The following is a 22,533-nucleotide window of genomic DNA, read 5'->3' on the forward strand; positions in this document are numbered from 1 at the left end:
TACAAATAAACATTGTTCCTCCCTAAGTAAGTGTTGTGCCTCCCACTCCCTGTCCCCCAAGATTGAAATGTCTGGCGACTCCACTCCACACACCTCTGTGACCGTCCTAAAATGATAACGGTACAATTACTGTCAGTTCCAAGGAGTGAAACACTTTTATGACAAAGGGAAACCTTGTTTGTTTTTTTCTTGATAATGTTAGGCTTGACGACGAAATATATTAAACTGATCGATTTGCCATTAGTTATTTCAAGCCGCGTTAATCAGGTCATTCTTAACGATAACCTCGTCAGAAATTCGATTTCAATTATTCTTTAACTTATATCAAGATTAAAACTGTCAGACAAAAATTAGAAACCATGTTGAATTTCTGGCCAAATAATTCCAATTTGCATTGAGCGCCATCCACTTCATCATTCTTAGTTTTTATTTATTTATTTATTTGTTTATTTTTGAGGAAGGGCGCTACTGTTGCCTATGTGGTTATATGACGAATCTGCTATCGATTTCTAAATGCCGCTAAATGCCTCTTCCACTGTTTTCCTCTGAAACCTTCCCTACCCCCTTCCCTTAATCCTCTCTTTGTCCCTCCGCTGTTTATCTCTTACCTCTCCTCTTCCCCTGTTGCTTTCTTCTCTCCATCCCTTGTCTACTAATCCCCTTACATCTATCTCTTTGTGTTCACCATGCTCATTAACCTGTCTGTATTCTGTGCGTGTTTTAGTCCCTTCTGTTACTGTAACTTGTCATTTAGCCTCTGAAGAAGAACCTGCTAGGATCGAAACGTCAGGCCAACTTACTTTCACACAGGAATATAAACAGAAAGACTTTGAACAAAGAGGACATATTCAGCTGTCATTAGCATAGGCGTAGGAGGCGGGGGGGGGGGGGGCTGGGGGCTACAGCCCCCACCCAATTTTTTTTGTAAAAATTTGGGCAATATGCTGAGAATTTTTCGGGAACCTACGGAAAGAAAAATAATTTGCAATGTGTTTTTCAATGGTTAAACTGATATTATATTATCATTAGTATTTTAACGACTTCCCCAATAATTATAACCAATATGGAAGGGTAATAATACGGCGAATGATTATATGACATTGGCATGCGATGTTATAATCGATGCATGCGCATATGATATGCACATTAACATGTTGAACGCGCGCGAAACGCGCGAACAATTTTGGTTAAATTTTTCGGCCAAGTCGTTACAGCCCGCAAATCAAATTGGGCTCCTACGCCTATGGTCATTAGTTATTATTTTCCCTATATAATCTCTCTTACACGTTAATAAACCGGTCGTTCTTGTTCAGAGTTCGCACTGGAGCGACATATCACAACTCACAGAAATGGATGAAATTTTGTGGAACATATTCATCAGAGCCAAAAGAGCTTGCGCTGATATGTGTTTATGTTAGAGGGCGATATTACTAAACTTATTTTACGTCGTCATAGTTACCCATGGACTACACTATAAACAATGAAAGTACATACAACAGTACTGTGTGGTTGAACGGCGAACGTACAGTTGATGATGATTTAAATTGATATCGCGCATATTATAGTTCTGAAAGAGTAGCACTAGAAGTATCAAATATATCTGGATTTCTGAATAGGAGCTTGTTACGTTGCCAAATCTATCCATTAAAGTTTGAGAATAATGGCTAACAAAAGGCCTTTCGAGCAGACTGACGAGGAAAGAGACTTAGATAGACTGCAAGCCGAACTGGCACAAGAAAAGCAAATGAAGTAAGTGATGCTTTAATAAAAAGCATATGAAGGATACTGCTACTACTAGTAGCATGGTGGGCTCATAATTGACGCACTTAAGGATTTGATCAACGATATATATCTATCAAGGAAAAATCCAAATCACTCGACTGTTGTGTTTTTCATATGTGTAGTTCCTCAGAAATGTTATGATCTCAAAATATTTAAGGTTCTGTGCTTATGCACCGTACAATTGAGCAGAATTTGACCACAAAATGTCTGCCGTGTCAAGTTCTTTCATACCCCTAAATTGACACATTCGTTGTAATGCTAACTGTAGTGTAGGCCTTAGTATACATCCATTGACTTTAGATGCTGTTTGCTATGCTCTGAGCCTCTAAGCTCAGACTGCAGTGTTATCATATTGAGGTAATGTTGGTTATTTTTAGGGAGTAAGATTTCCAAATGACCAAACAATGTGTAAAACTGGTGGGAGGGTGTTAAAAGCTCAAAAAATACCACAATTTGGTCAGCAAATAGCTGAAATAGATTCAAACTCATGAAATATGTCATTCTGCTTGACTGCAAAAAGTTTAGGTGGCCTGCTGTATCATTGCTAGTAATAATTGAAGGTGCATCAATTACGGGGGTGCGTCAATTATGAAGCCTTTACTATACTAGTAGTATACTATCATAAGTCGAGGCTAGGACTAGATGCCTAGCCTAACTTCTGCTCAGCCCACACCACAGGCCCTCAATGGGTAGTTTACCCAATATTGCAGCTTAAATTAACTGCCCTTTGCCATATTAGCATTGCCATCAAATGGACTATTGTCTAATTTGAATTTTGATCTTTTAACTTTCTTTTTTTCAGAGAAATGCTTAACCAATCAATTCAAGACTTGCAGTTAACCATTGCTGAGTTGGAACAGAGATACAACAGTGTAATCGATGAGGGTGAGATGTAGTCAATGCATACTGTAATACCTCTGGCCTCTCCCCCACCCCCATCACCCTTTGCCCTGGTAAGATACCCTCCAACACTGGCTTCTCCCCCACCCCATCACCCTTATTCCCTAAGATCCCCTCCAACACTGGCTTCTCCCCCACCTGGCCCATCATCCTTGTGCCCTGGTTTTCCATCCAACACCATCTCCCCTTCCCCAGCCTATGTGCTGTAATGTATAGTCACAATATTTCATCATAAAATTATTAATATCATGAACCTGCAACCTTGTTAATTACCAAAGATATCTTAAAGCTAATAACTGTATGAACAGCACTTTCCACATATATGAAACTGCAGTTATACTTTACTACCCATTAAAGGCATTGAAGACTGGCCCAAACCTAGTGCCGCGCTCTGAAAAAGTTAACTTTCCGTTGCTTGTAAATGTTGTTTTCTTCTTGTCGTTACAAAATAAAGACAGTAATGAAGCGTGATACCTTGTTATCTTTTATCTAGACCTGAGATGTCCACGCTGCTATGTACGGTGTGTTGTGGGTATTGACCGTAGCTGTATGTTTTGACTGAACACTAGTGTCTAATTACTGACGGTAGCAACCTGTGTGTGTATTTTCTGGGATTGATGGTGGTGTCTAACACTTCTGTTACACCTCATTTGAAACTAGGTCAGATTACCGGCATGAGACGTGTTTTTGTGCGAGAGTCTTCATACCCTTCAATGTGCATGTTGCAACATATCAAATAGCCAGACAACATTTTTGTTTCATTTTGTTTATTGTATTTTTGTTTTGTTTATTGTATATTATGTTTTCCTTTGTAATGCTATTGTCATAACACTTTACTGAGCTATAAATTAGTAAAACCAGCTGCTGTATTCAATCCAGTTTAAATCTCACTTGTGTATTCTTTGTTATGATGCAAACAGTTGAAACTCTGTATTGTTGTAATCTTTCTTCTTTAACCCTAAGACCAACAGATCATAACTATTAACAGGTGGTTAGACCTTGAGTGTAGCATAAATGTTTTGGACATGTGACATAGGCCAGAAAAAGGAAAGGAATTCTCATTAATTAGAAACATATATTTTAGGGAAATCTTTGGTTTGATGTTACAAATGGCACATTGTAGATAAGACCAAAGACAAGGTTGATGGGAGCTTCAAAAGGACTACATACAGTACTGTAGCTGAAAAGTCATTGTCTAGAAAAAACATGGTGTTCAATAAAGCTTGTAAGGGAAGATTGAAGGAATAGAATGCGTATCATCTGTTTTAGTATGCACTATCCATACGGTACAATTATTTATTGTGAGCGTGTCAATATCTTGACAGACAGAAGATATAAATAAGAAAGAAGTCACATGATTGTTTTAAGTGGTTCCTAATTTGTGCAAGTGTTACACTTCTTCTATTGACTGATTTTTTTATTTTTTTGAATATTATATTAGAATCCAACTACCTTACTTTCAAGCACAAGAAATCCCTTTTTTTTACTTCAGGTAATGAGTGGAAAACAAGATTCGAAAATCAGGAGGAATTAAATCAACTTTGGCAGAAGCAGGTGATCGTTCTTCAGGAACGTCTGGAGAAGTGTAAGGAGAGCGCTAAAGACAACTATGAGAACGAGATGAAGACCTATGATGAGTTGTCTGAGGTAGGTATAGGTGTAGGTATAGGTGTAGGTATAGGTATAGGAGGTATAGGGTGGCCAGATAGTTCTGCAATTCAGTGCATTGTCCTCAAATCCTGCATTACTGTACCTCTCACAGGATACAAACATGTATGCCAGTCAGTATTAATTAGGATTTGAGGCAAAATTAAACAAGTCCACGTCAGGCGCGGCGGAACGGAAAAATTATTGGGGGGGCTAATGTGTGGAGACTATCTAAGCGGAGCGCCACCATCGGTTGGCGCGGAGCTTACAAGAAAATTTTGGGTTTTTTTCAAACCCCCAGATGGCCGGAAACGGCACTTCCCGAGTGTTTTATGCTGCGAATACCTGACCCTAAAATATGGGTCTCAAGCCTGCAATTTCTCAGATTGCACGTAAAGTCTGTAAAAACATTGTAATTTGTATATTCCATGGTGTTTTAAGAGAGTAGCTATTACTCGTAGTGTACTCGCAAAGACGTTTTTGAGTGTAGTAAGGGCAGTGGCGGGGCTAGGCGTATTGTCGGGGGGGCAAGAATGGTCTGTAGGGGCGCTTTCGACACTATCTAAGCGGAGCGCCACCACAGGTTGGCGCGGAGCGTACAGAAAATTTTTGAGTAAAGATACTCCCGAGATTGCAGGAAATGACCCTTTCCGGGGCCTTGCTAATTTGCAGATAAACAGAGAATAAATAGGTGTCGTCGCCATTTTGTCGGAAAATACACCAACAGAATATGACACATGTCAATAGGTATATGAGAGCGCAATAAAATAGTCAAAAATCGCGAATAAGTAAAAAGTAGTGAAAAGCTGAAAAGGGCGCCAGCAGTCCATTTGAGTCCGTCAGAGGGGGGGGGGGGGCATCCGCCCCTGACTGTATATATGGACGCTCGATCCGCCACTAAGTAAGGGGATGTTGGAGAACTGGCTGAAATGAGGCAAGTGATTGGCCTAAGACGAAGTTGTGTTACGCTTACCGGTACTCACACTCACTGCTTCCACTTTTCACGGGGCGTGAAGACGCGGTTGGGGTGACAATGTGGTCTATAGCCAAGCGACGGGCCGAGGGTCCCCCAGCAATTACTAAAATGATTACACCTATAGAGTATACGTGTGCATCGGACAGATCGACAAGTATGCATTGAAAAATGGGCAGATGTACGTTTCGGAGCCTTGGTAAATATTGGGGGGGCTAATCAAGCATTTGCCCCCTCAACTTTTTTATTGGGGGGGGCTGAGCCCCCCCAAGCCCCCCCGGTTCCGCCGCCACTGGTCCACGTAAACATTCTGAAATCCTGTGGCTATAGGTCTGCACATTATTAAAACTCTTATTGTACTGTATACAGTATGTACTGTACTGTACAAGTATGCATATAACATTTACCAAGTTCAAACTCAGTACAGTTAATAGGATCTGTTTACTTATTGATTCTGTACTTTGCAAGTATTAACATGTAACCTGCTGGGCTTCCAACTAGCTAAGAAACATGGTTCATGACTTTTGCAGCCCATGTGATCTTGTTAGGGCTTCTGCAGGGGTCAGTTGGGGGCCTGCGAAGATATGGAGGGCCCAGCATGAGAGAATTGGGCAAATAGAGTTGTAGTCTCATTTGCATAATATATACAAGAAAAAGGCCGAGCACATTGACTTAATTTTCCATGGGTGCAGCCTGACAAGACATTTGAAGCCCTTGGATGTGTCCTCCATTTTGATATAATGTCAGTAAGTGGCCACCCTATGTAGTAGGTATGATCTGTTTAGTATGGTATGGTCGTAATAAGCTTACTATTTGTGTAAACAGGTGCATTCTTATTTTAATTAGTTATGATAGTATTGAGACACTGTTGAACAGCTAAACTTATGAACATGTATCTTTGCTTATTTGATTGTGTAGCCTAAATAGCTGAAATCATCTATACTTAAATTAAAATCGGAAAAGGATACATGAATGTTGCATTTTTTTAAAACAATTAATGAACTGTTTCTACTTCCTTAACGGTGAATATATGAATTCAATTATGACTGGATTATCTCTTCTTGCAGACCTTTTTTGTTAAAACTTGTGATTAAAACATAAAACTATCAGAGGAAATACAGAGATTTGTTATTTTTCAAGAGAACATCACTCCAAATTTTGCATTAAGACGTTAATGGTTAAAAATCGTCACACTCCATGAAGAAGCATTTTCAAAAAGTTGTTAGGAAGTGTCCGACATAGGTACAACAAAATCCAAGCCATTTGTACGAGCAGATCCATGCATGCAGTGGCAAGGTGCAAGAAAACAAACTTCCCTGTTCTATTATGTTGAATAATCTGATTTATAAGGATGACGTGTTATTATTCATTCTTTCAGGCCAGCTTACGGAAACTTGCCAAGCAGCTGGAGAGAGAGAAAGCAAGTTTTACCAGTCAGCTGAAGGATTATGAATGGAGACTCGATCAAGAATCAAAGGTAATGTATGAACTGAATCTTGTGGTAAAGTAATAACATTTAAAGTATGTTGGTGCATCGGAACAAAAATTAAGCCTTATCAGTTCACTGGGGTTTTGGAGAGATGTGCTAATAATATATTTAGCGGTTTGCTTAATTCCACCAATCACAAAATGTGATGCTAATAATATACTTAGCCTGGTGTGTGCTTCATTCCACCAATCACTAGATGTGCTGGTAATAATATATTTAGGGGTGTGTGTCATCCCTTCAATATCCACATGTGCTACTATATATTTACGGGTGTGCTTAAGTCCACCAATCACAAAATGTGATGCCAGTAATATACTTTTTTTTCTCTCCTCAGGCTTTTCATAAAGCAAATGAAGAAAGAAAAGGTTACATTACAGAACTAAAGCAGGTAAATTGATGTGACCGCTCTCACTGACTCAATCAGTAATGTTGAAATTTGTTGGATATAAACTCAGCAGACTTGGCCACCTGCTGATACGGAAAGGTATAGTTACTTATAATGTGTCATCAGCCTTGGGGTATGTGCAGTCAATAATTAGCATAGTTAGTTCCTTTTCAGGCAGGGTTGTTACAGTCAATAATTAGCATAGTTAGTTCATTTTCAGGCAGGGTTGTTACAGTCAATAATTAGCATAGTTAGTTCATTTTCAGGCAGGGTTGTTACAGTCAATAATTAGCATAGTTAGTTCATTTTCAGGCAGGGTTGTGGCAGCCAATAATTAGCTAGGTTAGTTCATTTTCAGGCAGGGTTGTTGCAGTCAATAATTAGTTAAGTTAGTTCATTTTTAGGCAGGGTTGTTACAGTCAATAATTAGCATAGTTAGTTCATTTTCAGGCAAGGTTGTTACAGTGAATAATTAGTTAAGTTAGTTCATTTTTAGGCAGGGTTGTTGCAGTCAATAATTAGCATAGTTAGTTCATTTTCAGGCAAGGTTGTTGTAGTCAATAGTTTGCTTAGTTAATTCATTTTCAGGCAGGGCTGTTACAGTCAATAATTAGCTAGGCTAGCTCATTTTCAGACAAGGTTGTTGCACTTTCAATCATGCTGAGATGTACAGTAAGTTGAATATTAGTGCTGTTCAATGTTGACGTGTTTATCAGTATACACTTTCATACAGAACAGTTTTGCAGGTGGTAAACAGCTTTTTCTCTAGGTTAATGGATTTGGAACAGAATAGTCTCTCAAATTACTATATTCTTCATTTTAGCTAAATTTCTAGAATTGTAGCGATATGAATTCTTCTAAGCATATTTGATTGTAAAGAAGATGATCAGTATATCTCACAGTAAGTTTACTAAATCTCTCTTTTTTGATACACAGGCTTCTCAGAAGTTAGGCCACCTGAAGACTGGCTCTAAGGTTCAGTGGGATACCTACGGCAAAAGTCCAAGAGGATATGCTCCTCCCCAGTCACAAGCATCTAGATCGCTGGATGGAAAGTAAGTTGAAACAAAAGTAAACTTAGGTCCGAGAGGATATGCATCCACCCCCTCCCTCCCCCCCCCCCCCCCAGTCACAAGCATCTAGATCACTGGATGGAAAGTAAGTTGAAACAAAAGTAAACTTAGGTTCGAGAGGATATGCATCCACTCCCCTCCCTCCGCCCCCCCCCATAGTCACAAGCATCTAGATCACTGGATGGAAAGTTAGTTGAAACAAAAGTAGACTTAGGTCCGAGAGGATATGCATCCACCCCCCTCCATCCTCCCCCACCAATCACAAGCATCTAGAATCACTGGATGGAAAGTAAGTTGAAACAAAAGTAAACTTAGGTTCGAGAGGATATGCATCCACCCCCCTCCCTCCGCCCCCCCCCCCCCCCATAGTCACAAGCATCTAGATCACTGGATGGAAAGTAAGTTGAAACAAAAGTAAACTTATGAGCTAAGTGAAGAGAGAGAGAGAAAGGAAAAGCTACTTTAGTTACCTTTCAGTGTGATATGTAATACATTGAGGTAGTTTAGGGGGAACATGGTTTTCAAATTATTTAGAGGGTTTGAAGGAAACACATGAACGGCTTAAAAGATATTTTCATTCAAGCTGAAGACCTCTCCTCCTCCATTTGGTTATTCTTCATGTACATTGTAGATGGTGGCCTAATGTATGCTTTGCTGCCCCCATCAAACTTAAAAGTTCCTCCTCGAAACAGATATAACAATGAATCAGGAAAGTCATTGATAATTATCCAATTCCAGCATGAACACAACTCAATGCTGTTCATGGCATCAAAGTGAACTTTGAGCTTACTTTCCAGGATTCCAGCCGACAAGTTTCATTCTTCTTTCTGCTTCACAGTGTACCTGATAATCATCGAGTGTTGGATCCTCGGAAGGGTCCGATCAAGAGAACAGCCGCTATGAAGAAATTGCCTAAGTTGGACTACCACTCCAGCTGAACAATTGTGATGTAACCATGGTTGGTTTCAGTATTTACACAACTCATAAATATATGTCTATAAATCTTTTGTGCTCTTGACTTAAGGTCTGCTGTCAAGCACCTTGATCTTTTTAGTTGATAAGGTTACATATAATATTATTGCAGAGTAGCAACAGTTTTACCTTGGGTGATTCTATGTAGGCAACTACTGCCCCTCCACCCCCACACCCTCCCCACACACAAACACCTTATCTCTCCAACAAAAAAACTGAAGATATCTTCCTGGTAGCCAGCTTGTCCCTTCCAATGGAAGGTAGTTGGGATGGGGGGGGGGAGGGGTTGGTCCTCACAATCATCTGAAAATTGTACCTTATGGTTAGGGACTGTTGAAGAAGAATGTGCCATTGCAATATTAAAGTGTTGTTGTATAGTACTCTTTTTGGTTTTCTGAAAGGGAAAATTATGGTCACTCCCTTCCCTGACCTTGAAAAATTGTCAGGGGGACCGCGGATTGCAAAGTCCGCAATGACTATACTGCGGATCGCAAAGTTAGTTATTACGGATAGATAGTGAATTAATCAGGTCACACATCCCTCATTACCTTTTCATACTGTAGTTTTGAAAAGTCATTTAGTCTGCCCTTTTCAGAATAAACCACTTTTAGCATTGGACACATCTATAACCTTGAAGTCATGCACCACACTCCTAAGTAAGGTGATGCTATTTCAAAAACAAGTTTGTTTGTTAAGATTGGACTTGTTATTAGAAATGTTTCTGTCACATGTATTGTTTTGTGTTATGAACACCATATTTGGTAACTGGCTAGTCCTATTGTTATAAAATGTCACTGTACTCTTAAATGGCAGTATGTGTTATTTCTAAGTGCCTTATTTTCCAGATGTTATTCAGAATGTTATTATAGCATATTATATATATATACAATTATATTATATATGTACAACCCAAAACAATATGTGTTTGTTGTTAAATAGTACTCTCAAAGCTAACAGTGATTATTTCATTGAATATCATTCCTTCTTTTATATAATATTTATTTCAATCTTTATCTGACTGATGTAACATGTGATACCACAGTGGTTTATGCCAGATAGGTACAGTAATTGGGGTTAATTTACCAAAAACAAGGTAAAACAATAAGGGCATAAAACAATGTACATTTTGATCTTCACTTTCAAGATGTGTAAGTAGCACAAATAATTGCAGAATGAGACCTTTATTTGAAGAAGTTTGTTGATGTTGCTTGTTTAGATCTTAAAACAGCTCTTTGAGGTCGTTCAGCAATTTTAACAAAAACTGAAGGAGTATTTCTCAAAGTAAGATTGTTCAAACTAAGACACCTGCCTAGATTTTTCCACCAGTTGGTGTTTAATCAGCAGGTACTTATTCAACTTAACTCAGTCATCAAAAATTAATTATCTGCATGACACAATTTTCAAATTGTTGACTTTTAGTTCATTCTTTGTAATTAGCCTTGACTAGTCAAGCTAAATAACTTTAACGTGCTAGATTGTATTATACAAAATGAACTGGAAATGTTGCTATTGAGCAAAGACATTCCTTCAGTAGGAGTAGGCTAAAATATTGAGTAAACCCAGATGGCCTTAATGTTTATTTAATTCTGACTGGTTGGACTCTACTAGAGGATTTTATGTGGTATAAATAAAGCACAGAAGTGAAACATCCAGTGAAGTGTACTTTTAATAAGTTTGGTATAAAGATCCAATATTCAAGCAATGAGGGTTTAACTAGGTCATGGTAATAATGCCAAATATTTAAAACAATATCACTGGGTTTGAGTTATGTTTTGTACTGTTAAGGAATTTAATATCCATATTTAAGAGTCTGTCATTGTGCAATAAAACAAAGATCTATATTTACTTTCATTAAATTTTCATATCCTTTACAATGTATGTTTGAATTGTATGTTTGTCTAATAAACATGTCAAAGAAAACTTAATCCTCAAGTTAGTTTTCGAACTTTTTGTCATATTTTGTGCAAATCTATGAATAAATTAAGCCTCCACTAACATAGATGAGCTATCTGTCAATTAGCTTGAACTTACCATGAAACTATACAAATTAACTAATGCCTAGGTATGCTGCATGTGAGGTACAAGTCAGTGATAACTGTGCTGTTTGTGAGGCACTAGTCATGTCTGTATGCTGTTTGTGAGGTAATAGTCAGGTGCAACTATGCTGTGTTTGAGGCACTATGCATTTCTAACTATGTTTTTGAGGTAATAGTCAGGTGCAACTATGCTGTGTTTGAGGCACTATGCATTTCTAACTATGATGTTTGTGAGGTAATAGTCAGGTGCAACTATGCTATGTTTGAGGCACTATGCATTTCTATGTTTGAGAGGTAATAGCCAGGTGTAACTGCTATTTGCAATGTATAGTCAGGTCAAACTTGTTTGTGAGGTACCAGTCATACCTTACTATGCTGTTTGTGAGGTACTAGTCTGGCCAAACTATAAAGACTTCTAAATTTACATTCCAAGAGAATAAATGATTGATACTTAATTGATACCCCAGTATTAATACTGTTGACTAAGTCGGTTACTATGTGATCGGGTGTCCCAGATTTCCGGGGACAATCCCCAATTTCATGGACCCTCCCCGGATTAGACGTTTCCCAGGAATTAAACCCAGATTTCATGTTCTGTCACTGATTATTCCCAAATTTATCAAAAGGCTCAGAATAATGTGACATTGAAACAGAAATGTCCATTTCTAGAGATTGTATTACAAAAACATGGGCATTTGACCATCATTCTTGAAACATAGCACCACCAAACATAGAGTTCTGAAAATCCTACCCATCCCATAAACTGTGTAGTGTAGATACTATCCCTAATAAGTTGATACCATAATAGGGGTCACTACTCACTATCATGCACCCGGAATTTAAGAAAAATATAGATCTATAAATGGAGCACAGTACCTGTAATCCTACTTGGTGTCAATGGAATTCCATTCTGGCAGTGAACAGAACAGTAAGCAATTAGGATGTTGATAGTGTGCTGTGCCCAAGGCTCGCTCATACAAGATGGAGGGGGGGGGGGGGTGGAGGGGGTTGGCTAGAGATTGTTCATTCAAGGTGGGGGAGGGGGGGAGGTAGGGCACTACAACATCACATTCTTAATCATGGATGAGTGTTCCATCACATCTTCATTCTGAGAGAGTTGTATGACTCCCCTGGCAGAGCACAGAACTAGTTTTCCTTAGGTCCCACTCTTACCAGTACTTCTCTTTCAAACTTTGTTTGCAATTTCTCTTGCTTACCATCTATTCAACAAATGGATGCAGAGATAAACATGAGCTGAATTGGATAAAGCCTTGCAGGATAAGCCCTCATTTGTTCACCAAGACTATCAAGCACAGATCTTGTAAACAGCACACAACATAATTTATTTTCTGGAAGGTAGATATGGAAGGTATTCCACTAACATGTTTGACACAGTTTGTGTTGAAAGCAGAGAGTATAGGGAACAGCAAAATATCTTTTCACTTTATTTTCCATTACAATACACAATAAATGCATTGATATATTCTGCAGCTATGAAAGCCAAAACTGGGAGAGATAATAAGTGACTCTGGCAGGTAATCTTGGTACGAACATCAACAGGAGCTCAACCACTGTTTTTGTTAAATGGGAGGGGGGAAGTAGATTGCCATAGGGAAGAGTCCCCCTATTTATTTCAAATGTAATTTACTAACTGGGATTTACCCAAGAAAACATTTCATAGGTTTCTGATTTAAACATCATCTTCATAATCTTCGAAAATTTGACACATTCATCCCTAACTATGTTTACTGATCTTTCTTACCAAGAGAATACATATTTATACCAGAGCCGATGAACATATATTTTGTACAACGTATCCAGTGCTTCCAATAAATTTCAAACGCATATATTTTCGTCTTTGAGGAGTAAACTGAAGTCCTTTGGTTCCATCCTGCACACAGCTGCCTTCAACTAAGGTTGTACAAAGTCAATTCTCAGATTAATATCAGTGAATTGGAACTTGCTCTTTATTTCTCCAATAGCAATTTCTTTGTACCATCTCTTCCACAGCAAAAGTTCATAATTTCTTCCTGAAAGTTTATCTCCTCGGGGAAAATGTTGTATAAATCTCTCCTTTCAGTTTTGGTGCATCTACAAAATGAAAGTACAAGTGATAAATCTGTTGCTGGTGCTTTCCAATGGAGGAAGCAAAATGGGAAAAGCAAACTAGGAAAGGAGGGTGGGGAGGGAGGAGGGATGGGGCAGGGCAGAAGGTTTCATATCTTTAAATGGTTCAATAAACCTGCATTTGGCATTGACTCGGTCTATATTTTGATATTACACAGCAGACCATCGGCATGTATATTGTGTGTCTGAGAACATCATTCAGTTTCATAATTTAGTTCACCAATTTTGCCACAGAAACAAAGTAAAATTTGAACAGTGTTCTAGTTTTGATTGAAGGAGTGGTTGGCATCAAATTATATGTTACTGTTTGCAGACAACACATGGATGGCCAGAAAGACACAAAATGCATCCCGACTCAAAATGATATTCACTGTTAGAAGAGATCTATGGTTTATGGTACCCACTGTTTCATATTAATGATTAAATGCAGCTCAATAGTTAGCAAACAATTGGCCTACAAACTTTCATCCGAGAAGTACAGTACCCAGGTCTGGCAATAACTGGCAAGGCTAATTATCAACTACTGTAAATGCACACCTGTAAAACAGCTTAAAATTGTTCTTCAATTTTACCAAATGTTCTGCACTTTACTCAAAATTAAGCAACTGATCAAGCTAAGACAACACCCTCTCAGAATTTTCATCCAAATGAAAGTTACAAGCACTTACTACTTTTACTATTAATCACAGGAGATATTTACTGTGCTTATTCAGAATGTCAGGAAAGTGATTGGCATCAGCTGAGATACAGTAGTATCTTCATCTTCAAAAGAAGGCAATCATAAAAACTGAATCAATTTGACTCTGATCAGACCAAGGACAATCCATAACTTTTTCAGAACCACAAAGTCCTTTATATGTAAAATCCTAATGTATTACCAGCTGGGAATATGTCTGCATTTCTCTTCTTGTAGTCTTCAATAAGAAACACCTTTTCAGCCCATTTTCTGTCTGTAAACTGCCCCGTTTTATATCCAAGGAAGGATCCAATTAGTATCCCAATAATATGCCTATGAACACCTGGAAAGAGATGAGAGAGAACACTCTACAGTAATTTAAAATCTTTCTCATAGAGATGTCAAGACTATCTGGATGCTTACAAGTTACAGTAGGACATCTCATCGACTGATGGCAGCAGACTTCTGCAGCATCTTAACCCTGAATTATGCAATTCCATACAATATACACACATGAAATGATACCTAAAGATGAATCGTCACAGTTTGTTTCTCTCAAAAGAATGGCTTTTCATGCTGAAACCAAAAGTACTTTACTTTTATAGTTACTGTTTACTTTTACACTCAATTTTAATTCTTGCATCCAGTCTTCCAATACACACAGTCTCACAAATACATGTGTTTGCTAGGAAATGCTTAAAGTTGCATCCGTTTACTTATCCATGAAAACATGTGTTTTAATATTCCATCTTAAACCACACTGCTTAGATATTACTGCTGATGACACATTGAATTGCTTGCAATTTGCCAACAACAGGGTCATGTCTTGGGGTAAACGACACTTATTGAAATTCCCATGTGTGTCTGAAAAATTCTTCAGAACCTTTCTATTTTCTCCAATGACAGTTGCAATAGCAGACAAGAACAGAAGTTGGTTTGGGTAGGTGATTGTGGTAGGGTACACCATTGAGGTGGCAAATAGACCTGTAAAAGGAAGCATGTTCTGTTCTTTTTCGACTGTGCATGGGGCCAGAATAAGCTGGGAAAATATTTGGAACACTTGTTGAAGTTTCGTTTGGTACCTTCCAAAGAAAAGTTCATGGTGCATTTAAGCAAGAATGAGAAAAGACAAAGCAGTTAACAATAAAACATTTAAAGTCAATGAGAAGCTGTTGAATTGTCAAACCAAGACAAGAGTCAATTTGAACTTGAAGGACACATGCACGAGAAGGGAGAGAGCTTGATGGATTCAGGTAATTTGTTCAAACAGTAGTTTCCGCAGGATCTGTAAGTAGGCTTAATAATGAGATGCTATTTATGTTTCTTATGAGAGCATAATTCACAAGGTGCACTACATGCACAATACTGTGCAAGTCATTACTGTACGATGACCAGTGTAGGCAAATAACTAAGGCTTAAGCCCTCCAGTACTACTGCTACTAGATCCTCCTGCAAGCAGGAACTGGCGAAGAAGCTTCATTGGCTAATCAAAGCCGCAAGCTGACCGAGGTCAGTCTCTTAGATTCATACTTAACGTCCATGTACTAGCCTAGGCACCTGTAATATGTATTAGTACACGTAATAGTACTAATAGTAATAGTAATATATTATACTAATAGTACAATAGTCCATGTAATAGTACTACTACTAGCCTAGGCACCTGATTCCCTTGAACTCCGTTAGGCTGGCCATTAAGTTTCAATGTAAGTTAGTGTTAGGCATTCAGTTAGCCTAGGCCTAATTCTGACTTTGACCTAGCCTAATGTTGATCAAGGATAGACGCTTACTAGCAATAGCAGGCCTCCGTTGCAACCCGTTATAAACAACAGCCGAAGTAATACCAAACAGGGCCCCGATGCAAGTCCATTTGTTTAGAACTGGAAGATCTCCAGCTAATCTGTCACTCGAATTAGCTTCCATTTTCTTCACTTCATAAGTCGACCGAATATGATGGCGCTCTTCTTTAATTCACCCACTGAATCGTAGGTCCTAGCATCTGTCAAGTATGCAAACTCTTATGGTCAGACATTTCCATTCGGTTTCATAATTCACAATATTCACAGATGTGGTATAATATAAAAAGATATCGTGTTATATTTCCATTTTAATTTTAAGTTAGTCAAGGATAGGAAGATGTTTTGAAAAAATAAGTAAAATGTATATAACTTTGTAAAGTGCACAAACGATTAACGAGAATTTGCTGTCAAGTTCAAACAAAAGTGTAATGTTTTCCAACCAAGAAGATTAAACTTGACTATATTTACCACCAAATTCCACGTCTTCATATCCGCTTCTTCATACAGCATGAACGTCGAATATCTTGCTCCTTATCAATGTGAGCAGCATCACGTCGTGCAGAAAATATTACCTTTCCAAAGGATTTTACCTGACGTCACACGGTTACAGTCTCGATGTTAGATGGACTGGGGTTCTTTTAAAGAAAAGTCACCAAGGAAAGAATCTGGGCACGAAAACCAAACTACCGAACGACTGATCCGCTCTCAACCCCAGTCCCCTTGCATCGAAACTGTGACTGTGTGATCATCGTCGGGTCTGTATCACCATTCCCCTCGAAAGGGAACAGATACTACACATGATCTTAGACAAAAGGCCGAGTGGCGATGATGGACTCTGGGGTTGAAGAGGATCAATTTGTCTGGTTTGTGTACCCAGCCTCCATATTTGCTGAGTTCTCTTATTTAAAAAAGTGTAACGATTCTCAAAAGAGCACATGCAACAATACTTCAGTACTGATATGCGAGGATGGAAAAGTATTCCAGAACAGAAAAAAAGATAACTTTCTTTTCAGTGTACTATATAATCTTCTGTAAATACAGGCCCGTAGCCAGCTTTTACCTGGGGTGGGGGGGGGGGGACTACCTAAGCGGAGCGCCACCATTGGTTGGCGCGGAGCGTACAAGAAAATTTTCAGCTTTTCGAACCCCCCAGATGGCCGGAAACGGCACTTCTCGAGTGTTTCAAGCAAGAAGAAGTTCAGCCCCCATTTCGAAATTCTCCCCGCTTCTTGGAACACTTGACAAATATTGGGGGGCTGAACATACCTTCAGCCCCCATTTTTTCATCGCTGCCACTGGAGTTCGGCATTTTCATGAAGTCAAAACTCGAGGGCGCCCGAGCAAGGAGTGGAACGACCGAGCAGGGAGAGGGTGTGGTTCTACCTCCCCCACTCCAGGGAGTTTGTGCAATTTTTACATCGAAATTGAGCGATCTGGTGAACACCTAAGCTGGAATTTTTGGAAATTTTCAATCAAATGACAACATGAAAAAAGCTTAGCCACAAAAATCGTACAAGAGGGCCAACAACGGAGTAAAAGAGGTAGCCTGTCCATAGGCAGGGCAAATTCATCCTACAATGAAATTGTTGAAGTGTAAAAGAAAAGTGAAAAAGAGAAATACATCAAAAATGTGTTTGTATTTTCCTGAAAAAGCATGCGCCGCGCCGAACTTTGCAGCGCTGCAAAGTTCGGTCGCGGCGCAGCGCGGCGCGGCGTCTGGTGTGCCGGGACGTCTCTATATTAGCACTGTATATCAGTGGTCGTGAATGTAGAATGTGGGACATTCTTGGAGTAGAGGGGCGTCCACACCAGACGCCGTGCCGTGAAATTGGAGTCGAGAAAGTTTTAACTTTTACGGCGCTGTGAATATTTTGCGGCGCTTTAAAAATCAATTAGCTGATCACAGAGACTCATGTATTGGCCCATATGGAATAAATATCTTAAATCTAGATGGAAGTGGTGTTAAAGAAGGGAAATATAGCAAAATGATTACTTGTTGGTGCAGATACACATACACAGTGAAATTTTAGCAACCATCGTGCTTGTTTTGTCTCTATTACTACTACTGTGAAGTTGAAATACAAGGAAACACAGAAATATTTAGACTGTCTCTTCAGTAGTAGCAAGTCCGAAAGAGAGTATGCAAACACATATTTGCATATTTCTATCTGCTATAGGGTCCAATATCTCGGTCTGCCATGTTTCGAAGCTTGAAATCACGGCGCGGCGCGGCGTTCAGTGTGGACACCCCTCACCGCGCCGCGCCGAACTTGGCAGCGCTGCAAAGTTCGGCGCAGTGCGGCGCCAGGTGTGGACGTCCCTTTACATCAATTTTTCGTGTTGCCTTCAGCTGAGCGTGTGTAGGTCAATATTGTACTCAACGGTCCTGGTGGCACCCATTGTCGTTGAAAAGTGATTATACGAGCATATATTTAAATATGCATTTTCGTGTAAAAAATGACAGTTTGCCCTGGAAAACGCCAAAACTCTATTGAAAAAAAAATTGGTCTGGGCGGGGTCGTACGAACCCCCCGAACCCCCCTGGCTACGGGCCTGGTAAATATTATTTTATTTAACTTCAGTTTTGTGTTAAAATGTTCATGTTTCAACTCCTCGTAGCAGTGTCTTTCTGTCATTAAAAGAACAAAACATAGTCTTTTGAATCACAATCCCTGTCCTGAAGCAGCTCATAATAGAGCTCGAACAGGATACAACTGGCTAACAATTCCTGTAAATATCTTGTGACGGCTGGCATCTCATTCTTTGTGTAGAGAATGCTTTGGTGTGCAGGTAAATGCATCTTGTGCTATCACCTGTGTAGCTTATGCATGCTACTGTCTTGTATATTGTAAGGGTAGCATCATCATCATTCCAAACCAGCCAGTCTGGATTACTGCACAAGAACTTGGCTGGATGTTATTCACGTACACTGCTGGCTGTTCCTAAGAAACACATGTAGCCTATACCTGCTTTTCAAGACAAAATCTGAATCTCTCTTCGGTAAGACATATGCACTTTTTCTTTCTTTCTCTTTTCATTTTCGTCGATGACATTAGACTGTCTTGAACAGGAGACAATCGGACTAGCTTTAAAGGTATGGAGTTTGCTATATGTACCAGCTTCAACATAAAGTATATGGCACGCTATGTTGGAGATAAATCGTTGTCTTCATTGATTAAGTTAAGTATAGTTTTTAACAAGTATTTCAATTCAATTCTTTCTTGAAGAAAATTATTCTTAAATTAGTCGGCACTATACAACCGGCGCTAATGATTCTTATGTGTGTACCCGCCCTCGCCCCCGCCCCCTTTATATCTCTTGACGCTAAATGTTTACATGCACGTGCGGTGATGGTCACACATAAATCGTATATGCCTTTACCACGTATCACGTGGGATTTCTTTACTAACGTACGTGTTTGTGCTCAACTTACATAAAAGGGGTTTTCATTAAATGTAAATCTGACGCAGAATTTTTTCTTAATCTTCAAAGTCACAGACCCAAGACAAAACTACGGTTCTACATAAGTAGCTCTAAACGAAAGATTGTTCTAATAAATAAAAATAAACTAAAAAATTCCCTCGACTCATGTGACACAGGGGCTGCATGTTTACGGGAGGTCCAGATGCGAATGAAGTAGTAAAGGAGGAAAGTTCAATATGCGCATTGAACATCTTGACTGTTAAAATATCATATCACGAGTAGGCATTAGGTCTCTATACGAGCCCCTCGAAGTATAAATATTTCATGTTTTTCCTTGCCGTAAGCCTATTCTGGAAGCCGTATTAATATGTTTTGAAAACCATCTTGAGGGCCGCAGGGTGCATGGGCCCTAAACTTTGCCAAAATGAGCTTTAAAGTATAACGAGCTAACGTAATAATTAATGTTTGCTTTTATTCGTTACTTGGTAAGTAAGTAAATGTTAATGGAAAGATTGGCTTTACGCAACCCCTTTTTTTTGGGAGCCTTATCATATTTCCTCTTCTTTTACAGGCATACTAAAACGAAATGAAACTTCAGTGCAGGCTCACATTGGTCATCCTTCTGGCCGCTTTTAGCATGGCAACTTGCGAACTATTGCAAGATGCCATGTCTGGTAACCGTGACCACGCAATCTCCCAAGGTAATTTTATTACTCTAAATCATCACTTTAAAGAGATAAAAAAAAAGGAACAGAAGAACTGTGGGAATGTGTGTTAAATGCAAGGTATAGCTGTGTTCTCTAAATTATGTCCCATTGCCCACTGCTTATGAGAAAGCATAGGTGTAGAAATAGGAGTGAAAAGTGTTTTTTTGTTTTTACTCCACGGCTACCTGCTAGATAATTCAGCTGGATCCATTGCATGCATACAAAAATGAGTGTCTGGTTCAACCAAACTTGATTAACTCTTCGTTTCATTTATCTCATCATCTATCGGATTCTCTCCTCGTTTCTCTTCATTTTGAAAGAAAGTCTAGCTATTTACATAGACAGTCAACATAACCTTCATCTGGAAATTTCGTCATAACGTCACAATTTAAATAAAGAGTCGAAATATGACAAAATCGATAAAGCAAAGATAAAAGTACGAAATGTCGAGATAAATTATCTCCATATGTTGACATAAACGGGCGAAATTTCGGGGAAGGAGTAAAAAGACCGTGACTGAGGAATGTAAGGAAAAACTCGATCGTGCATCATGTAGCCTACTGAATCAGTTTATTACCTTCATGCATGAAACATGATCTTAAATCATTAGATGAGCTGTTCAAGGCTTCACATATTGTAGATGCCCCTCAGAAGTTACCGCAATGTTAGCAACTATAGCTCGAAGTTAGATCATGTTAGAATCTTCATAGCCGGATGTACACGGGCTAGCTGACAGAACTAATGTGGCTTATTCGTATTTTCATGATATAATTAAGGATCTACGAAGACTTCATAAAGGGCCCCTAGTGATATAAATATTCCAGGGACCTGACCTGGCGCTAGACGCCAATGACTGTACTATATGTGTGTGTGCCGGGGAGGGGGGGGGGGGGTTGGGGGGCTTCAAACAGTCGACGGGTGCCAGACCCCAGGCAACCTCGGCTCATATGCTCTTGTATCAATGTCAAACATTTCTCATGTTACACAGATCTTTTGCTACGGTTCCAAGAAGCTGCTAAGGTTATTATGGAAGAGAAGCTCGAAATTATGAAAGAAGTCTTGACGATTCCTGAAGATCACCATCATAACAGAAGGAAAAGAGGAACTATTGTAACCAGGATAAACAACGGTAAATATATCCATGAATGAATCTAATATTTCATTTCTAAATATGTAAAACGCATCACCGGACGCTGCAATACGAGCATCAGTGATGAGAGATAACACGGGCCGATTATTTCGCGTGTTCTACGGGGTAAGTGGACCTTACATACCAGCACTGCCTTTCAGCAGGGTGAGAGGGGGGGGGAGGGCAAGATAATCAGGTTAAAGGGGGGAAGGACACATGGTCTTCTAGTTTAATTCGTCAGGCCTAATATGTACTCTTACATGGCATGGCTTAGTACAGTGGCTCTCGTGATGTAGAGCCTATGCTTACCTGTCCAACCACTGCAATTGTCCATTTATTGGACAATTGTTTTTATTTGTCTTCAAAGTGTTCATCGATTCACAAAGTTTCTACTCAAGTTTACAACTTATAAGCATCAGTTGCTTTCACTACTTTTAGAGGAAATAGATTCAGTTACCTGACGATGTGAAAAAATTCACTTGAACCATGAAGTTCATCCAAACTTCACATTTGGAGACATGTTTACAGACAAGTGTTTCAGACTTTCAGTCGATTGACCTCATATTACTCTTGACCTCCACGAAAACAATGGGGTTCTTGTACCCACTAGGTTGAATCTACACATCAAGTATGAAACTCATCAACACTTTTCTTTTGAAAATTTAAGGTTTACAAAATTTGAGACTTTGATATCTGTCAGTATTGCGAAGAAAATGACATTCGATCTTCACATAAAACAGTTGTATACTTTCACTAATTAAAGTAGAATTATATCAAGTTCATTTTTGGAATTACAATGCCATGAAAGTAGGTTCCTCCTTCTCACTATGGTGGATGTACATACCTTTCACGAATCCATGGAAGCTTTTAGTATAGAGCAATTGTGTTTACATGGTTTTCAAACTTCGATATATGATGACTGCAGAAGGCCTACACTTACTTCCAAATCTCACTAAGGAGCTCTATATACATATGAAATCATTGAAGCTGTGTTATTTGAATTATCATATCTACAAGCAGGTGTCACCCCGGCACAAACACATCATCACCACCTAATACATTCATTTGGTCTTTTGCAAGCAATCAGAAATGTATTGTGAGAATGGAAAATTCTGGTTCATCCTTTGCTTTCTTAACAGTCGGAGCTTCCTTGATATATCATATTTAAAAGGTTCCACGTTAAATTAGCATAAAAACAAATAGACTAGTTGCAGTCAATATAGGACATCATCTCTGAGAGTCTCATCTAACGTATATGAGTATCCTATTCAAAGTACCAGATCTGCAACAGTTTTTGAAACATTGCACTTCAGCACTTCTGAGGCCTTGCAAGTTGCATCTAAACATTCTTTGTTTTATAATCTCACGTTTTAGAAATTTACACTTCCCCAAAAATTTGGTAAATTAGAAGAAGAAAA

The 22,533-nt window shown here is 39.0% G+C and overlaps 2 protein-coding genes and 1 long non-coding RNA gene across 4 annotated transcripts in view; 2 read left to right on the forward strand and 1 right to left on the reverse strand.

The window, feature by feature from the left end:
• Positions 1-1,501: 1,501 nt before the first annotated feature.
• LOC139980336 (coiled-coil domain-containing protein 169-like) lies at positions 1,502-11,146 on the forward strand. Its single transcript, XM_071991942.1, has 7 exons — positions 1,502-1,749; positions 2,585-2,667; positions 4,175-4,329; positions 6,681-6,779; positions 7,126-7,179; positions 8,113-8,231; positions 9,088-11,146. The coding sequence occupies exons 1-7, from the start codon at positions 1,661-1,663 to the stop codon at positions 9,185-9,187; spliced, it is 699 nt and encodes a 232-aa protein (XP_071848043.1). The 5' UTR covers positions 1,502-1,660; the 3' UTR covers positions 9,188-11,146.
• Positions 11,147-12,689: 1,543 nt separating this feature from the next.
• LOC139980337 (uncharacterized) lies at positions 12,690-16,339 on the reverse strand. Its single transcript, XR_011797543.1, has 4 exons — positions 16,325-16,339; positions 15,848-16,056; positions 14,263-14,403; positions 12,690-13,348 (listed from the first exon to the last, which is right to left on the reverse strand). It is a non-coding gene; the product is annotated as an uncharacterized lncRNA (long non-coding RNA).
• Positions 16,340-18,661: 2,322 nt separating this feature from the next.
• LOC139980338 (uncharacterized) overlaps positions 18,662-22,533 on the forward strand; it is a 59,058-nt gene continuing 55,186 nt past the window's right edge. Inside the window, exons 1-3 of one of the 2 annotated variants that reach the window (XM_071991943.1) lie at positions 18,662-18,856; positions 19,851-19,980; positions 20,975-21,115. In XM_071991943.1, coding sequence (XP_071848044.1) covers positions 19,866-19,980; positions 20,975-21,115 — 256 coding nt within the window. In that variant the 5' untranslated portion in view covers positions 18,662-18,856; positions 19,851-19,865. Of the gene's footprint in view, positions 18,951-19,850; positions 19,981-20,974; positions 21,116-22,533 lie in introns of both variants that reach the window. The other variant, XM_071991944.1, reaches the window with a different exon arrangement.

This window comes from Apostichopus japonicus, chromosome 14 (assembly GCF_037975245.1).
Source record: "Apostichopus japonicus isolate 1M-3 chromosome 14, ASM3797524v1, whole genome shotgun sequence".
NCBI lineage: Eukaryota > Metazoa > Echinodermata > Holothuroidea > Aspidochirotida > Stichopodidae > Apostichopus > Apostichopus japonicus.